The sequence below is a fragment of the Odocoileus virginianus genome, chromosome 21, assembly GCF_023699985.2.
Source record: "Odocoileus virginianus isolate 20LAN1187 ecotype Illinois chromosome 21, Ovbor_1.2, whole genome shotgun sequence".
Lineage (NCBI taxonomy): Eukaryota > Metazoa > Chordata > Mammalia > Artiodactyla > Cervidae > Odocoileus > Odocoileus virginianus.
The window spans coordinates 44,251,406-44,263,481 of record NC_069694.1 but is presented as its reverse complement, the minus strand read 5'-3'; the positions used below and the strand labels follow the sequence as shown (position 1 = coordinate 44,263,481).

General features: G+C 33.1%; 1 protein-coding gene across 1 annotated transcript in view; it reads left to right on the top strand.

Moving 5' to 3' along the window:
• ARHGEF38 (Rho guanine nucleotide exchange factor 38) overlaps nucleotides 1-11,269 on the top strand; it is a 140,844-nt gene extending 129,575 nt beyond the window's left edge. Inside the window, exon 14 of the mRNA XM_020901215.2 lies at nucleotides 8,127-11,269. Within this exon, the coding sequence (XP_020756874.2) occupies nucleotides 8,127-8,312 (186 nt within the window). The 3' untranslated portion in view covers nucleotides 8,313-11,269. The remainder of the gene's footprint in view (nucleotides 1-8,126) is intronic.
• Nucleotides 11,270-12,076: the final 807 nt, after the last annotated feature.

The following is a 12,076-nucleotide window of genomic DNA, read 5'->3' as shown; positions in this document are numbered from 1 at the left end:
TATGTATATCTGTAAGGCAAGTTCCTAAAAATACTGGAGCGTCAAAGGAGATATATATTTAAAGTCTTGATAGACAGTTCCATACTGCTCTTCAAAAATATTTTATCTATCCAATTTCTTTCATCAACAATACACTGAATGCTGTCCAATTCATGTCTGAAACTTTAAAAATGGTTTTATTGAGTTCTTACTTACATACCATAAAATTTATACAATTTAAGTATACAATTCACTGACTTTTAGTATACTAACAGTTACCTGAATCCAACTTTATAATGTTTCCTTCACCCTAAAAGATTCTTTGCACTCATTTGTAGCCCTTCCTCTTTCCCACTTTTAGCCCCAAGAAATCTTTAACCTACTTTTTTCCTCCATAGATTTGCCTTCTTTGTATTTTTTGTATTAATGAAATCACACAGTATATGGTGTTTTACAGACAGCTTCTTTCACTTAGCATAATGTTTTTTGAGATTCACCCATGTTGTAGTATGGATATATAGTTTGTTGCTTTTTATTGCCTAATAGTATTTTATTCTTCGAATATAGCCTATTTTGTTTATCCATTCACCGAATGATGGACATGTGGGATAACTTCTATTATGAATAATGCTGCTATGAACATTTTTGTGCAAGTCTTTGTGTGAATTTCATTTTTCCTCAGTAGAATTGCTTATTGGTACCATTAAAGTTTTAGAAAACTGCCAAGCTGTTTTTCAGAGTGATTGCCCCATTTTATGTATCCAACAATTTATAAGGATTGTGAATTGCAGTTGTTTCATATTCTTGCCTTATTGCCTTTTTTTTTTGTCACAGCCATCTTAATGGAAGTGGTATCTCATTGTAGTTTTGATTTACATTTCCTTAATGACTAATGCTGTTGAATATCTTTCATGTTCTTATTGGCTATTCCTGGTTTGTGTGTGGTTTTTTTCTTTTTTGATGAAATGTCTTTTTGGGTATTTGCCCATTTAAAAAATTGGGTTCACTTCTGTTCTTATTATCCAGTTTTAAGAATTCTTTATATATTCTGGATATAGTTCTTTATCAGATATGAAATTTGCAAGTATTTTCTCCCAGCCATGGCTGATTCCTGTGTGTTTTTACCACTTTCCTGTCTTGAAGTTTCAAAACCCTGTTTTTCACTTATTCATTCTCTTAGCTTATTCAGAGTTTTTGTAAGACAATATGTTATAATACTACTGCCACTGCTAAGTCACTTCAGTCGTGTCCGACTCTGTGCGACCCCATCCCTGGGATTCTCCAGGCAAGAACACTGGAGTGGGTTGCCATTTCCTTCTCCAATGCATAAAAATGAAAAGTGAAAGTGAAGTCGCTCAGTCATGTCTTGACTCTTCGCGCCCCCATGGACTGCAGCTAATACCAACTGATTAATGATTTTTTATCAGTGAAATCCATATACTTGATTAAGTGTCCCGGCTGACTTTGCCTTATCTCAATACCCTGGAAGGACAGACATTGGAGGATGAAATTTGTGAAGACACCCTAAAGCTGGTTTGATGTTGAGTTCTAGTTTTTACTTGGCTTTACAGGAACTTTTAGATTAAGTGCCACACTTAGGCTCAGCATGGATTTTGTAGTTTAAAACTGCATCTAGAGCCTACTAGCTGCTGCTAGTGCAGAGTAATTAATTGCTTTGAGTTATCCTATCAATATGTATCATGGGAATTAGGGCATTAGAAGTTACCATTACTGAGGGGGAAAATAAGAATTTTCTTTCACTCAAAACAAAGTATATTAATGATATCTTTCCAAAGTGCTGTTTGTTCTCATTTTCCTTTTGAGTTTCAAACCAATTCAAAATAGACTATGGTATCATGGACATAAATGCAAGTATTATCACTGGTACAACTGAATTAGAAAAGGCAGCTTGGGTCTGTGAACACATAGGATCCCCTGTACTCTTCCTTTGACTTGAAATAACCCAACTCAAATTTCAGATTTCTTCCATTAAATAATAATGGCATGGTCTGTATTAGTTTTCTATGCTGCATAACAAATTATCACAAACTAAGTAGCTTAAAACAACATACATTTATTATCTCATCATTTTCTTGGTCAGAAGTCCAGACCACAGCTTAGCTGGGTGCTTTGCTTGGAATCTCAGTGCTGCAAGTCTAGACGTTTGCTTGGCTGTGCTCCTTTTCGAAATTCAAGGTTCTCTTCCAAGCTTGTGGTGATGGCAGAATTTAGTTCCTTGTTCCAGTAAGACCAAGGCTTCCATTTTCTTGCTGGCACAATCTTTGGTACTTCTCAAAGACCAAGTTTAATAATGGCTAAAATCCAGTTTTAGAGGGAAGTAATGTCTGAGAATCAGTGCTCTTTTCTTTTTCCATGTGAATAATACTGAGAACATAATTTTTGACTTCTGAAAAGTTGGTTGTTTTGTACTAATTCTAGATTCACTAACTGATTCCCCCCTCTTTACGTTTTTCAACTGGTTATGATAATAATGCTATATGTCTAGCATGTATGTAATCATTTAAAAAGTGCTTCAAAAGTTAGAAGGCTGTAACATAATATATCTAACTAGTCATTAAAATGATGTTTTAGAGAGCTATTTATTGATATGTGAAGATTTTAAGATATATCTTGAAGTGAAAAAGCAGGTTGCAAAAATTATGTGCACTGTAATTACATGCCTAATACCACTTTAGGTAGGTAGGTAGAAGGAAAAGGACAAGGAAGAAAGGATGAAAGGAAAACAAGGCAGTCACAGAACCTGGGTCAACTTTTTTGTGCTTACCTTTAACACTGTTTTTTCTTTTACAAAAATTACTTGCTTGAAAACAATTCATAATTGTTAACTAAAGAACATGAAGGCTTGCTTTTGTGGGTGAGAGAGCATTTTTCACACAATATCACTATCTTGGCTTCCTGTAATACTGTAAATGCTGGTTTTGCAGATTTTTAGTTTTGGAAGGAAAATTAAAATATATTATGATTTTAGTTGCTGCTAATTAGAGAACAGGGGTGAAATCAGTAAAATGAGATCCAGGGAAGATAGGTAATGTGGCTTACTAAGGGAGGAATAATTAAATGCACAATTATAGAATAAGGAAATGCTGAACTGGCAGTGGCACCGCAAGGAAAGAGCCGGTGGTTGTAAACAGTAAGTAATAAATTGGGTATGAGTCAATAATACAATAATACAGGGTGTTATTAAAAAAAGGAAATGTGGAGAACTGGATTGTAGTCACAGAATATTGTACATAAAATGAACCAGAGCTTTACATATTGCAAAGAAGTAATTAATGAAATATATTTTACTGAATGCCAAGGAAAGGATCAGATGATTATGGCTTAAATTTCCAAAACTAATAAATGTGTCTGGACCAAAACATAGTAACATTGAAAGTTGAAGGATATGGCTTAGAACAATGAAAACATTTTTTAAAAAGGGAGAAAACCTATAACTCTTAAATCCATAACAAACTGAAAATTTCTAACTTGTAGTCTAATGTTATCAACTACTGTCTCTTTAAAAGCAGATTTACTTCCATTTTGAATATTTATCTTATGTTAAATGGAGACACAAACATATCTAAAAACTGAAAAATTCTCATCCTAAGGTAATTTTTGACTATGATCATCTAAAGTATTAAAAGTGTATAATTTTGTAATTTAAATTTAAAATTTTATGAGTGTTTATATTGAATGTTTAAAATATAAGCTTTGCTAGGTAGATTTTATATTCCCCTTGAGAGTATATGTGCCAAATTGAATGACCACCACAAATATTTAGGAATTATATATTAGTAGGTAATCTGACTTGATAAAAAGTGTATAGCTGCACTGATTAAGTATGTCTATTATGTACGCATGCGTGCATGCCAGGTTGCTTCAGTTGTGTCCGACTCTGTGCAGCTGTATGGACTACAGCCTGCCAGACTCCTCTGTCCATGGCATTCTCCAGGCAAAGATACTGGAGTGAGTTACCATGCCCTCCTCCAGGGGATCTTCCCAACCCAGGGATCAAACTCATTTCTCTCATGTCTACCTACATTGGGAGGCAGTTTCTTAGCCACTAGCACAACCTAGGAAGCCCCATAATATGTATAAAAATTGCAAAAGATGGCTAGCAACTACTAATGTGGGCTCTTAAAGATTATTTCAGAAGCTGTATTATGATACATCATATTCCTGAAGGCTTTTGCAAACCAAATCTTCCACTCTGTTCTTATGGATATTATCAATGCCTTCAGTTTCTAAACAACAAAAACAGCAGCAGCAGTACATTAGAGATTCCAGTCCATTTCTGCAAGAATACACTCTGCACACCCTTGCTAGAAAAGAGTTTGGTTCCTAAAGTGCTATGAGAAATGAATGAAGCATACAATTTGGAGTTGGAAGATACAGTCCAAGTAGTACCAACTAGCTTTATGATTAAGAGCATGTTACTTCTCCAAGTTTCATCTCACAGGGTTGTGAAGGATACAGCACATTTGACATGTAAACTGTTGTGAGAGCTATAAAAGGTGGTCATTATTGCTACCATCTCTCATCTGAGATGGGACTACCAGACCACTTTACCTGCCTCCTGAGAAATCTGTATGCAGGTCAAGAAGCAACAGAACTGGACATGCAGCGAACAGGCTGGTTCCAAATCAGGAAAGGAGTACATCAAGACTGTATATTGTCACCCTGTTTATTTAACTGATATGCAGAGTACATCATGTGAAATGCTGGGCTGGATGAAGCATAAACTGGAATCAAGATTGCCAGGAGAAATATCAATAACCTCAGATATGCAGATGACACCACCCTTATGGCAGAAAGCAAAGAACTAAAGAGCCTTTTGATGAAAGTGAAAGAGGAAAGTGAAAAAGTTGGCTTCAACCTCAACATTCAGAAAACTAAGATCATGGCATCTGGGCCCATCACTTCATGGCAAATAGATGGGGAAACAATGTAAACATTGAGACTATTTTGGGGGTCTCCAAAATCACTGCAGATGGTGACTGCAGCCATGAAATTAAGACGCTTGCTCCTTGGAAGAAAAGCTATGATCAACCAAGACAGCATATTAAAAAGCAGAGACATTACTTTGCCAACAAACGTCCATCTAGTCAAAGCTATGGTTTTTCCAGTAATCATGTATGGATGTGAGAGTTGGACTATAAAGAAAGCTGAGTGCTGAAGAATTGATGCTTTTGAACTGTGGTGTTGGAGAAGACTCTTGAGAGTCCCTTGGACTGCAAGGAGATCCAACCAGTCAATTCTAAAGGAAATCAGTCCTAAATATTCATTGGAAGGACTGATGCTGAAGTTGAAACTCCAATACTTTGGCCACCTAATGGGAAGAACCGACTCATTGGAAAAGACCCTGATGCTGGGAAAGATTGAAGGCAGGAGAAGGGGATGACAGAGGATGAGATGGTTGGATGGCATCACTGACGCGATGGACATGAGTTTGAGTAGGCTCCGGGAGTTAGTAATGGATAGTGAAGCCTGGTGTGCTGCAGTCCACGGGGTCACAAAGAGCTGGACACAACCCAGTGACTGAACTGAACTGAACTGAATGTTACCATTTCATTGCTCAAGAATTTATGGCATCTCCCTTTTGGTTTTCTCTACTTTAAATTGCAAAGTGATACATCCCCACCAATCTGTCTTGTATGTATCTTGTATGACTCAAGATGATCGCATGTGTTCTTGTATGATATCCAAGCCTTTCAGCCTTACTTTCAAAACAAACCAACATATATTTGAATTGCTACTATATATCATTGATGTGGCCAATGGAGAAAGTTAAAACGTCTTTCCCCTCCCTGAGGTGGAGCTAGAGCTAGAGCTGTTGAAATGATACATGTCAGTGGTATCAGAATACCACCAAAAGCTAAATAGTTCACGTTCTAAAGAACAGCTTATGCTGTATCTGTACCAGTGACCCTTGAACAATTCTGGGGTGAGGGAGCTGACCCCTGAGCAGCTGAAAATCCACAAAAAATTTTGATTCACCCCAAACCTAACTCCTAATAATCTACTTTGACTAGAAGCCTTAATGATGATATAAACACTTGATTAACATATATTTATTATGTATTATATATATACATACAATAAAGCTAGAAAAAATATTAAGAAAATCATAAGGAAAATAATACATTTAAAATACTTTACTGTATTTACTGATACTCTGTTTGTTTACAAAATGAATCATTTCTTAATACATCAACATTATATGATACAAAGCAAATGTAATTTTATTTGCATTACTAATGTTAGACATTAGAAATGAAAAAATTATATAAAAAAATCATTTATTTACAGGTATAACGATTCATGCATTGAAAACAAAGCAGCACTCGGATTGTTTTATGGTAGCCTAGTATAATCAGTATGATTGCTTCACAGTAGCCTAAACTATTCACTAATGACTAAATCATAAAATTTTTTTGGCATACAGTATTACAGTCATAGTCATAGTATTAGGTGGACCAAAAAGTTTGTTCAGGGAAAAACCCAAACAAACCCAAACACATTTTTTGGCCCACCAATACAAATTAGAAATGTCACACTTAAAAAAAAATCACTTACCTGTGATGATAGGCTAATATGCAGTCTCTTCAGCTATGACAGGCATACTGATGGTAATATAATTCTTTGAAAACAAAGTTTCAAAGAGTAAGAAAACTAACATTATTTAGTTAAATATCACTCATCTTATGCTTTAGTAATTTAGTATTTTATGTATTCTGACATTTTATTTTTTATTTTTTCAATATTTCTTAACTATGTGGTTCATCTATGAGATTTTTCAAATAGTCACAAATCTCCCCATTTTTTTTGCAATATATTTACTAAAAAAATGTGTGTAAGTGGATCCAGTCAGTTGGGTATTGCCCCAGGATTAACTGTAGTCCCCGCTCAACAATCCAGTTTCCTGCTCAATGAATTTATCTTATTTCCTTTTTATCCTATCCCTCAATTTTGAGAAAGCTAATCTGCTTGCCTTTCCCATGTACTGTTTCCGTGTATTCATCTCTGTACCTTTGAATAGGGAATATCTACCCTCTTTATTAACTTTGTGACCTATAAAAGGTTACTTCTTCCAAAACCCAGCTCACAAATTAGCTTATATATATATGTCTGTATATCTATCGCCTGCATTTGCATGGTGTTTGTTTTGCTTTGTTGTTTTTGCATGTACCCCCATTTTTTCAGCATTTTTTTCCCTAGTGGGGTTATCAGTGCTCTGACAATATAATATCTGGCAACTAATACATAGTAAATTTTAATTAAATAAATGAATGAATAAATATTATTAGCTGTTTAATTTTATAATATAACTAAACATTTTTATTAACAGCCTTAGTGGAAGAGGGACTAAACACTTACTTAGAGGCTTCTTATGCATGTAATAATTATGAAGTTTTCTTTTACGGTTAAAGAAAAATTCTGGTCACTCAATTTAAAATTATAAATTTAATACACTGTCATTATAAAAGTATAAAATGAAAAAACAAATAAGAAAACTTTAGTAATACTTCTAAATCTTGGAAATCTTTATTATGTTTGTCTACAATTTTAGGTTCTACTTCTAATAATTACACTATTCAAAGAAAACCATCTAACAGTAATAGACTTATATTGTACATCTGGTTTCTTTTTGACTGAGTATTTTATCATAAGCATTTTCCTGTGTTGTCTCAGAAAACAGTATTTTTATGACTACAAATTTCCTTAGTGTACACATCTAGAATTTAACTATTGTTTACTGAACCTTTAATGTTATTCCACCTCCCTCCCACTTTTCACCTTATAAGTGGGTATTACATTAACATTATTATGCAATAATCTCTTCCAGTGTTTCTATTTCTGTAGAAGAGACTCTGAGCTATTACTGAATCAAAAAAAGTTAACATTAAAAAGATTTAATAAAAAGTGCCAAATTGCCTTCAAGAATGAATAATTTAGACTCCTTCCAACAGAACAGTAAGAATGGCAATTTCACTGTTTTCATCTTGGACCATACTTCGGCAAAACAAATCCAACAAAGGAGTTGGGGAAATGTAACTTTAGGAAAATTCTAAATCTTGGTTTTATTATGTTTGTCTAAATTTTTAGGTTCTGCTTCTAATAATATCATTTGCTTCTTTGTCTAGATTTTCTATGCAGTTCATGCCTTTCAAGCACGGAGTGACCATGAACTTAGCCTTCAGGAATACCAAAGAGTTCATATACTTAGATTTTGTGACTTAAGTGGTAATAAAGAGTGGTGGTTAGCTGAAGCTGAAGGACAGAAAGGCTATGTTCCAGCTAACTACCTTGGGAAGATGACTTATGCTTAAGAAAATAAGCCTTTGACTTTCATTTTCTGGCAAGCTGTTGACTGACTACCTCATAAAACTGCCATTACAAAATGTTGGCCTAGAAATCAAGAAACCTCCAAACTATTAATTCAAGAACTGACACCATTTCAGATTTTAAGGAAGACTATGCTTCCAAACAAGATTATTTCAAAATGTACTATAAGGAATGCATGTTGAAGGAAACACTAAACAAACAGAACGGCAAAACAAACAGCCAAAGCTCCAACTATCAACTCCTTAAAAATGATCTTCTGAAAGAGTAAATGTATTCTTTATCATCATGAAAGGCTGTATTTTTCAATTTACTGTATTTTATTTTTCTGTATATTTTGCCTTAAATGTTTTTGTTTTTATATTTTTCTCTTTTGAACATGCATGCATGTATATACCCACACACACATATATACCATAACATTTACAAGGTTTACACACATATATATGTACCATGTGGTACGGATTATACATATATATGCATGAACCAGGAAGTGTACTAAAAAGACATAAGAACAGAAATAGATTACTTTATTAACAGTCAACTAGAAGCCTGATGTGGATTCCCTTTAATGGAAGTTTTGAATTAAAAAAAACCCTGAATAACATAATGGTAATATCTAACATTTACTGAATGCATATCAAAGGCCAGACATTATAAATGCTTTATATGTCATAAATTATTTGATATGCAAAACATTATGAGGAAACTATGGCCTAAATAGATGAATTAATTTATTTAGCCCAAGTTACATTGCTAGTAAGTGGTAGGGCTGAAATTCAAACCTAGATCTAGTTATGAGGTCCATACCACTAAACACTACATGGTATATATTTACTATCAGCAAAGAAGATAATGATAAAAATAATCAACACTGATGAGGACCATTTTCCTCTTAGGTCCATATTTAAGTATTGAGAAGTTTTTCAAAATCAAAGGCTATTGGAACTTCCATGATTAGCTTAGAGAATAGGAAGTACCTGTTTATTATTTTTATTTTTTGCTTAAACATTGTTGAAAGTGAAATTCTTTAAAACCCATCCTACATGATCACTAATGATACTTTAATGAGAAAATATTTTTGGATCACTCAATCATGTAGATTATGAATGAGGAATGTGTGTTCCATGGTCTGAGCCAAGATGTAAATATTTTTAGTTGCTGATTTGTACTTAGACAAGGCAGGCATTGAGCACAGCATTTGCTGTAACACAATGTCCTGGGACACTGAACTTTCATTTAGGAATAGCTCAGAACTGTTCTCTAAGATTTCAGGCATATTTTGTCCCAAGATATTTTATTGAACTAAAGATGTTTCTTTGGAATAGAAAAAAAGATTAAATTTGACTCAGTGGTTTCTTTTAAAAACCAAACTAAGGTAGGTTTTCATTGTCCATATAAAATGTGTTAATATATTAAATTTTACAATTTTAAAGTTAAAATTACTCTCAAAGATTTCATCTCAATAATACATATTGTTACATATATTACTGAGGAATACAAAAAAATGAAGAATAAAGAATGCCATTTTTCAGAGAGCTCTTGACTTTTAACATATACAGGACATGTACAACTACAGAAATTCATGAGAAGACAATACATGACAGAAAAATTTATATTTTATGATACTGTTTCTAAAATTCTTAAACAAGGTTTATCAGGTTATATTTATAAGTTGTGTCTGCATAAATTTTTTGTTTGAGTTGGGTACCAAAAGATTGGATGTACAGCAACTTTTTGTCTTTTACAGGGTCCTTTGTATTCAATAGTGAAACATGAGTAAATTCGTTTGCTTAGGGTAAAGCAAAAGGAAATCCAAACTTGTAACTTGTGGCAACCATGAATATACCAGCAACTAGTGGGGAATTTTTATATAATTTAAATTAGCTGTGACCTAAATACTCCTCCCTCAAATGAAGAATTATGTAAATAACACATATCTGCTTTTCTGGCTGAAATAAGTGACTAGATGTATAGGAGTTCTGTCTACCTGTGTAGTCCTAAGATTGATGCTTCCTGTCTGACCTTAGAAGAAACCATACCACTGAAATCATAGCTGCAGTTAGTAACTGAGCAAGACTTATAGTGAAGCCACCTTCTGCAGTCCCCCACTATTGTGGCAAATATGCATTACTATAAAGCAATGTTATTGCTATTTTAAACATACAACCTACATGTCATATGCTATTTAGGCTTTTTTAAAAAACTATATAATATATACATTTTTAAAGTATATTATTTAAAATCAAGTAATTGTAATTTTGAAGGCAGGCATTATTTTATTGGATCTAAGGGAAATAAAATCTCAGATGTGTATAAGTCTTCAAAAAGTTTAAAAAGATAGAACTGTTGGTGACATCACTGCATTTAAGGCAAGGAATGCTAATGTAATTCTATTCTTTCTTTATGTCTTTAAAATTAAATGTTATTGTATAGCAGACAATTCTCTGAAATAGGAATTTTTACTAAGAATGAAGGGGAAATTTTTGTGACTGTTTTTCTTTATGAAACAAATAAACAGGTGTATGTATGCTTTATTTAGTATTTATTTTTAAATACAGATGCCTTTAACTATATACATAATAAAGTTTAGAAATGATTTTTTAAACTCTAGTAATACAAAGTTACCATGGGTGCTTAAATCATGTGAAAGAGTCACAAAGCCACTATTTGAACATTTCTTATTATTTTAGAAAAATACCTGGTCTTAGTATTTATTAATAAAACATTTCTCTGAAGGAAGAATTGAGCAGAAGAGATGTAATGCACATTGTTAGCCATATAAATGCCACATTGCATGAACAATTTTAAGTACTGGTATATTCCATGTCTTCCCTAAAATATAACTTGGACTTTTAGAAATGGCAATTAAGTGCCTGTCACTATTTGTGATGAATATTTAGATGATTTACAAATGTTTAATAAACATGGAATTAAAAACTCATTTTTCCATCAACTTCTTTGACTTTTGTCAATTGCAAAAACCTCTCAAAGTTATTGTGAATAAAGAGAGGAAACCTGTATATCCTAAGATGGCAAAACCACTTTATTTAGATTCTATTTGTCATAACTACATGGCTTCTTAAGGTACTCAGTACACTGTTCAATACTTGAATACACTGAGAAACCTCACAAGATTTAAGCTAAATTAAGACATGTACATTTACATTATAGTGATGAGGAAGGAGTTAAATTTCACTGACTGGAAGGACACTAGATTTTATATGCTTTATAGAGATATCCTACTATTTATAGAATGCTACTATTTTTAAAGTCTACTTTTTTCAATTACTTCTCTCATATATATACTCAATAGTACATATAAAAAGTTAGTCATTAAATTCTCTGTGACCTACAAAATCATTCCAATATAAAAATCTTTACTCCAGGGATTCAAGCTGAGTCTCTGTGAGCCAATAACTGTGCTCACAATATTACACTCTAGATACAGACAAAACTTGCTTTAATTTCTCTGGAAAATAAGTCACATTTTAGTACATGCCAGAACAAGATGTTCTTGTTCAAAAATCTTGTGAATGTATTCTTAGTAAATTAAATACAGCTTCTCTTAAAGAAATAATATTACAGCATGTAAACGTATGGCTTTCTCTACTTGCTTATAATTTTTATAATTATTGTGCCAAATGTATTTCTGTAAAATGATGTATTTCCTATACAACCTATGGTCACCATAGTTTATAATCTGTTACTAATAAACAGTGCTACCACATCCTTGTTAAGAGTCAGAATC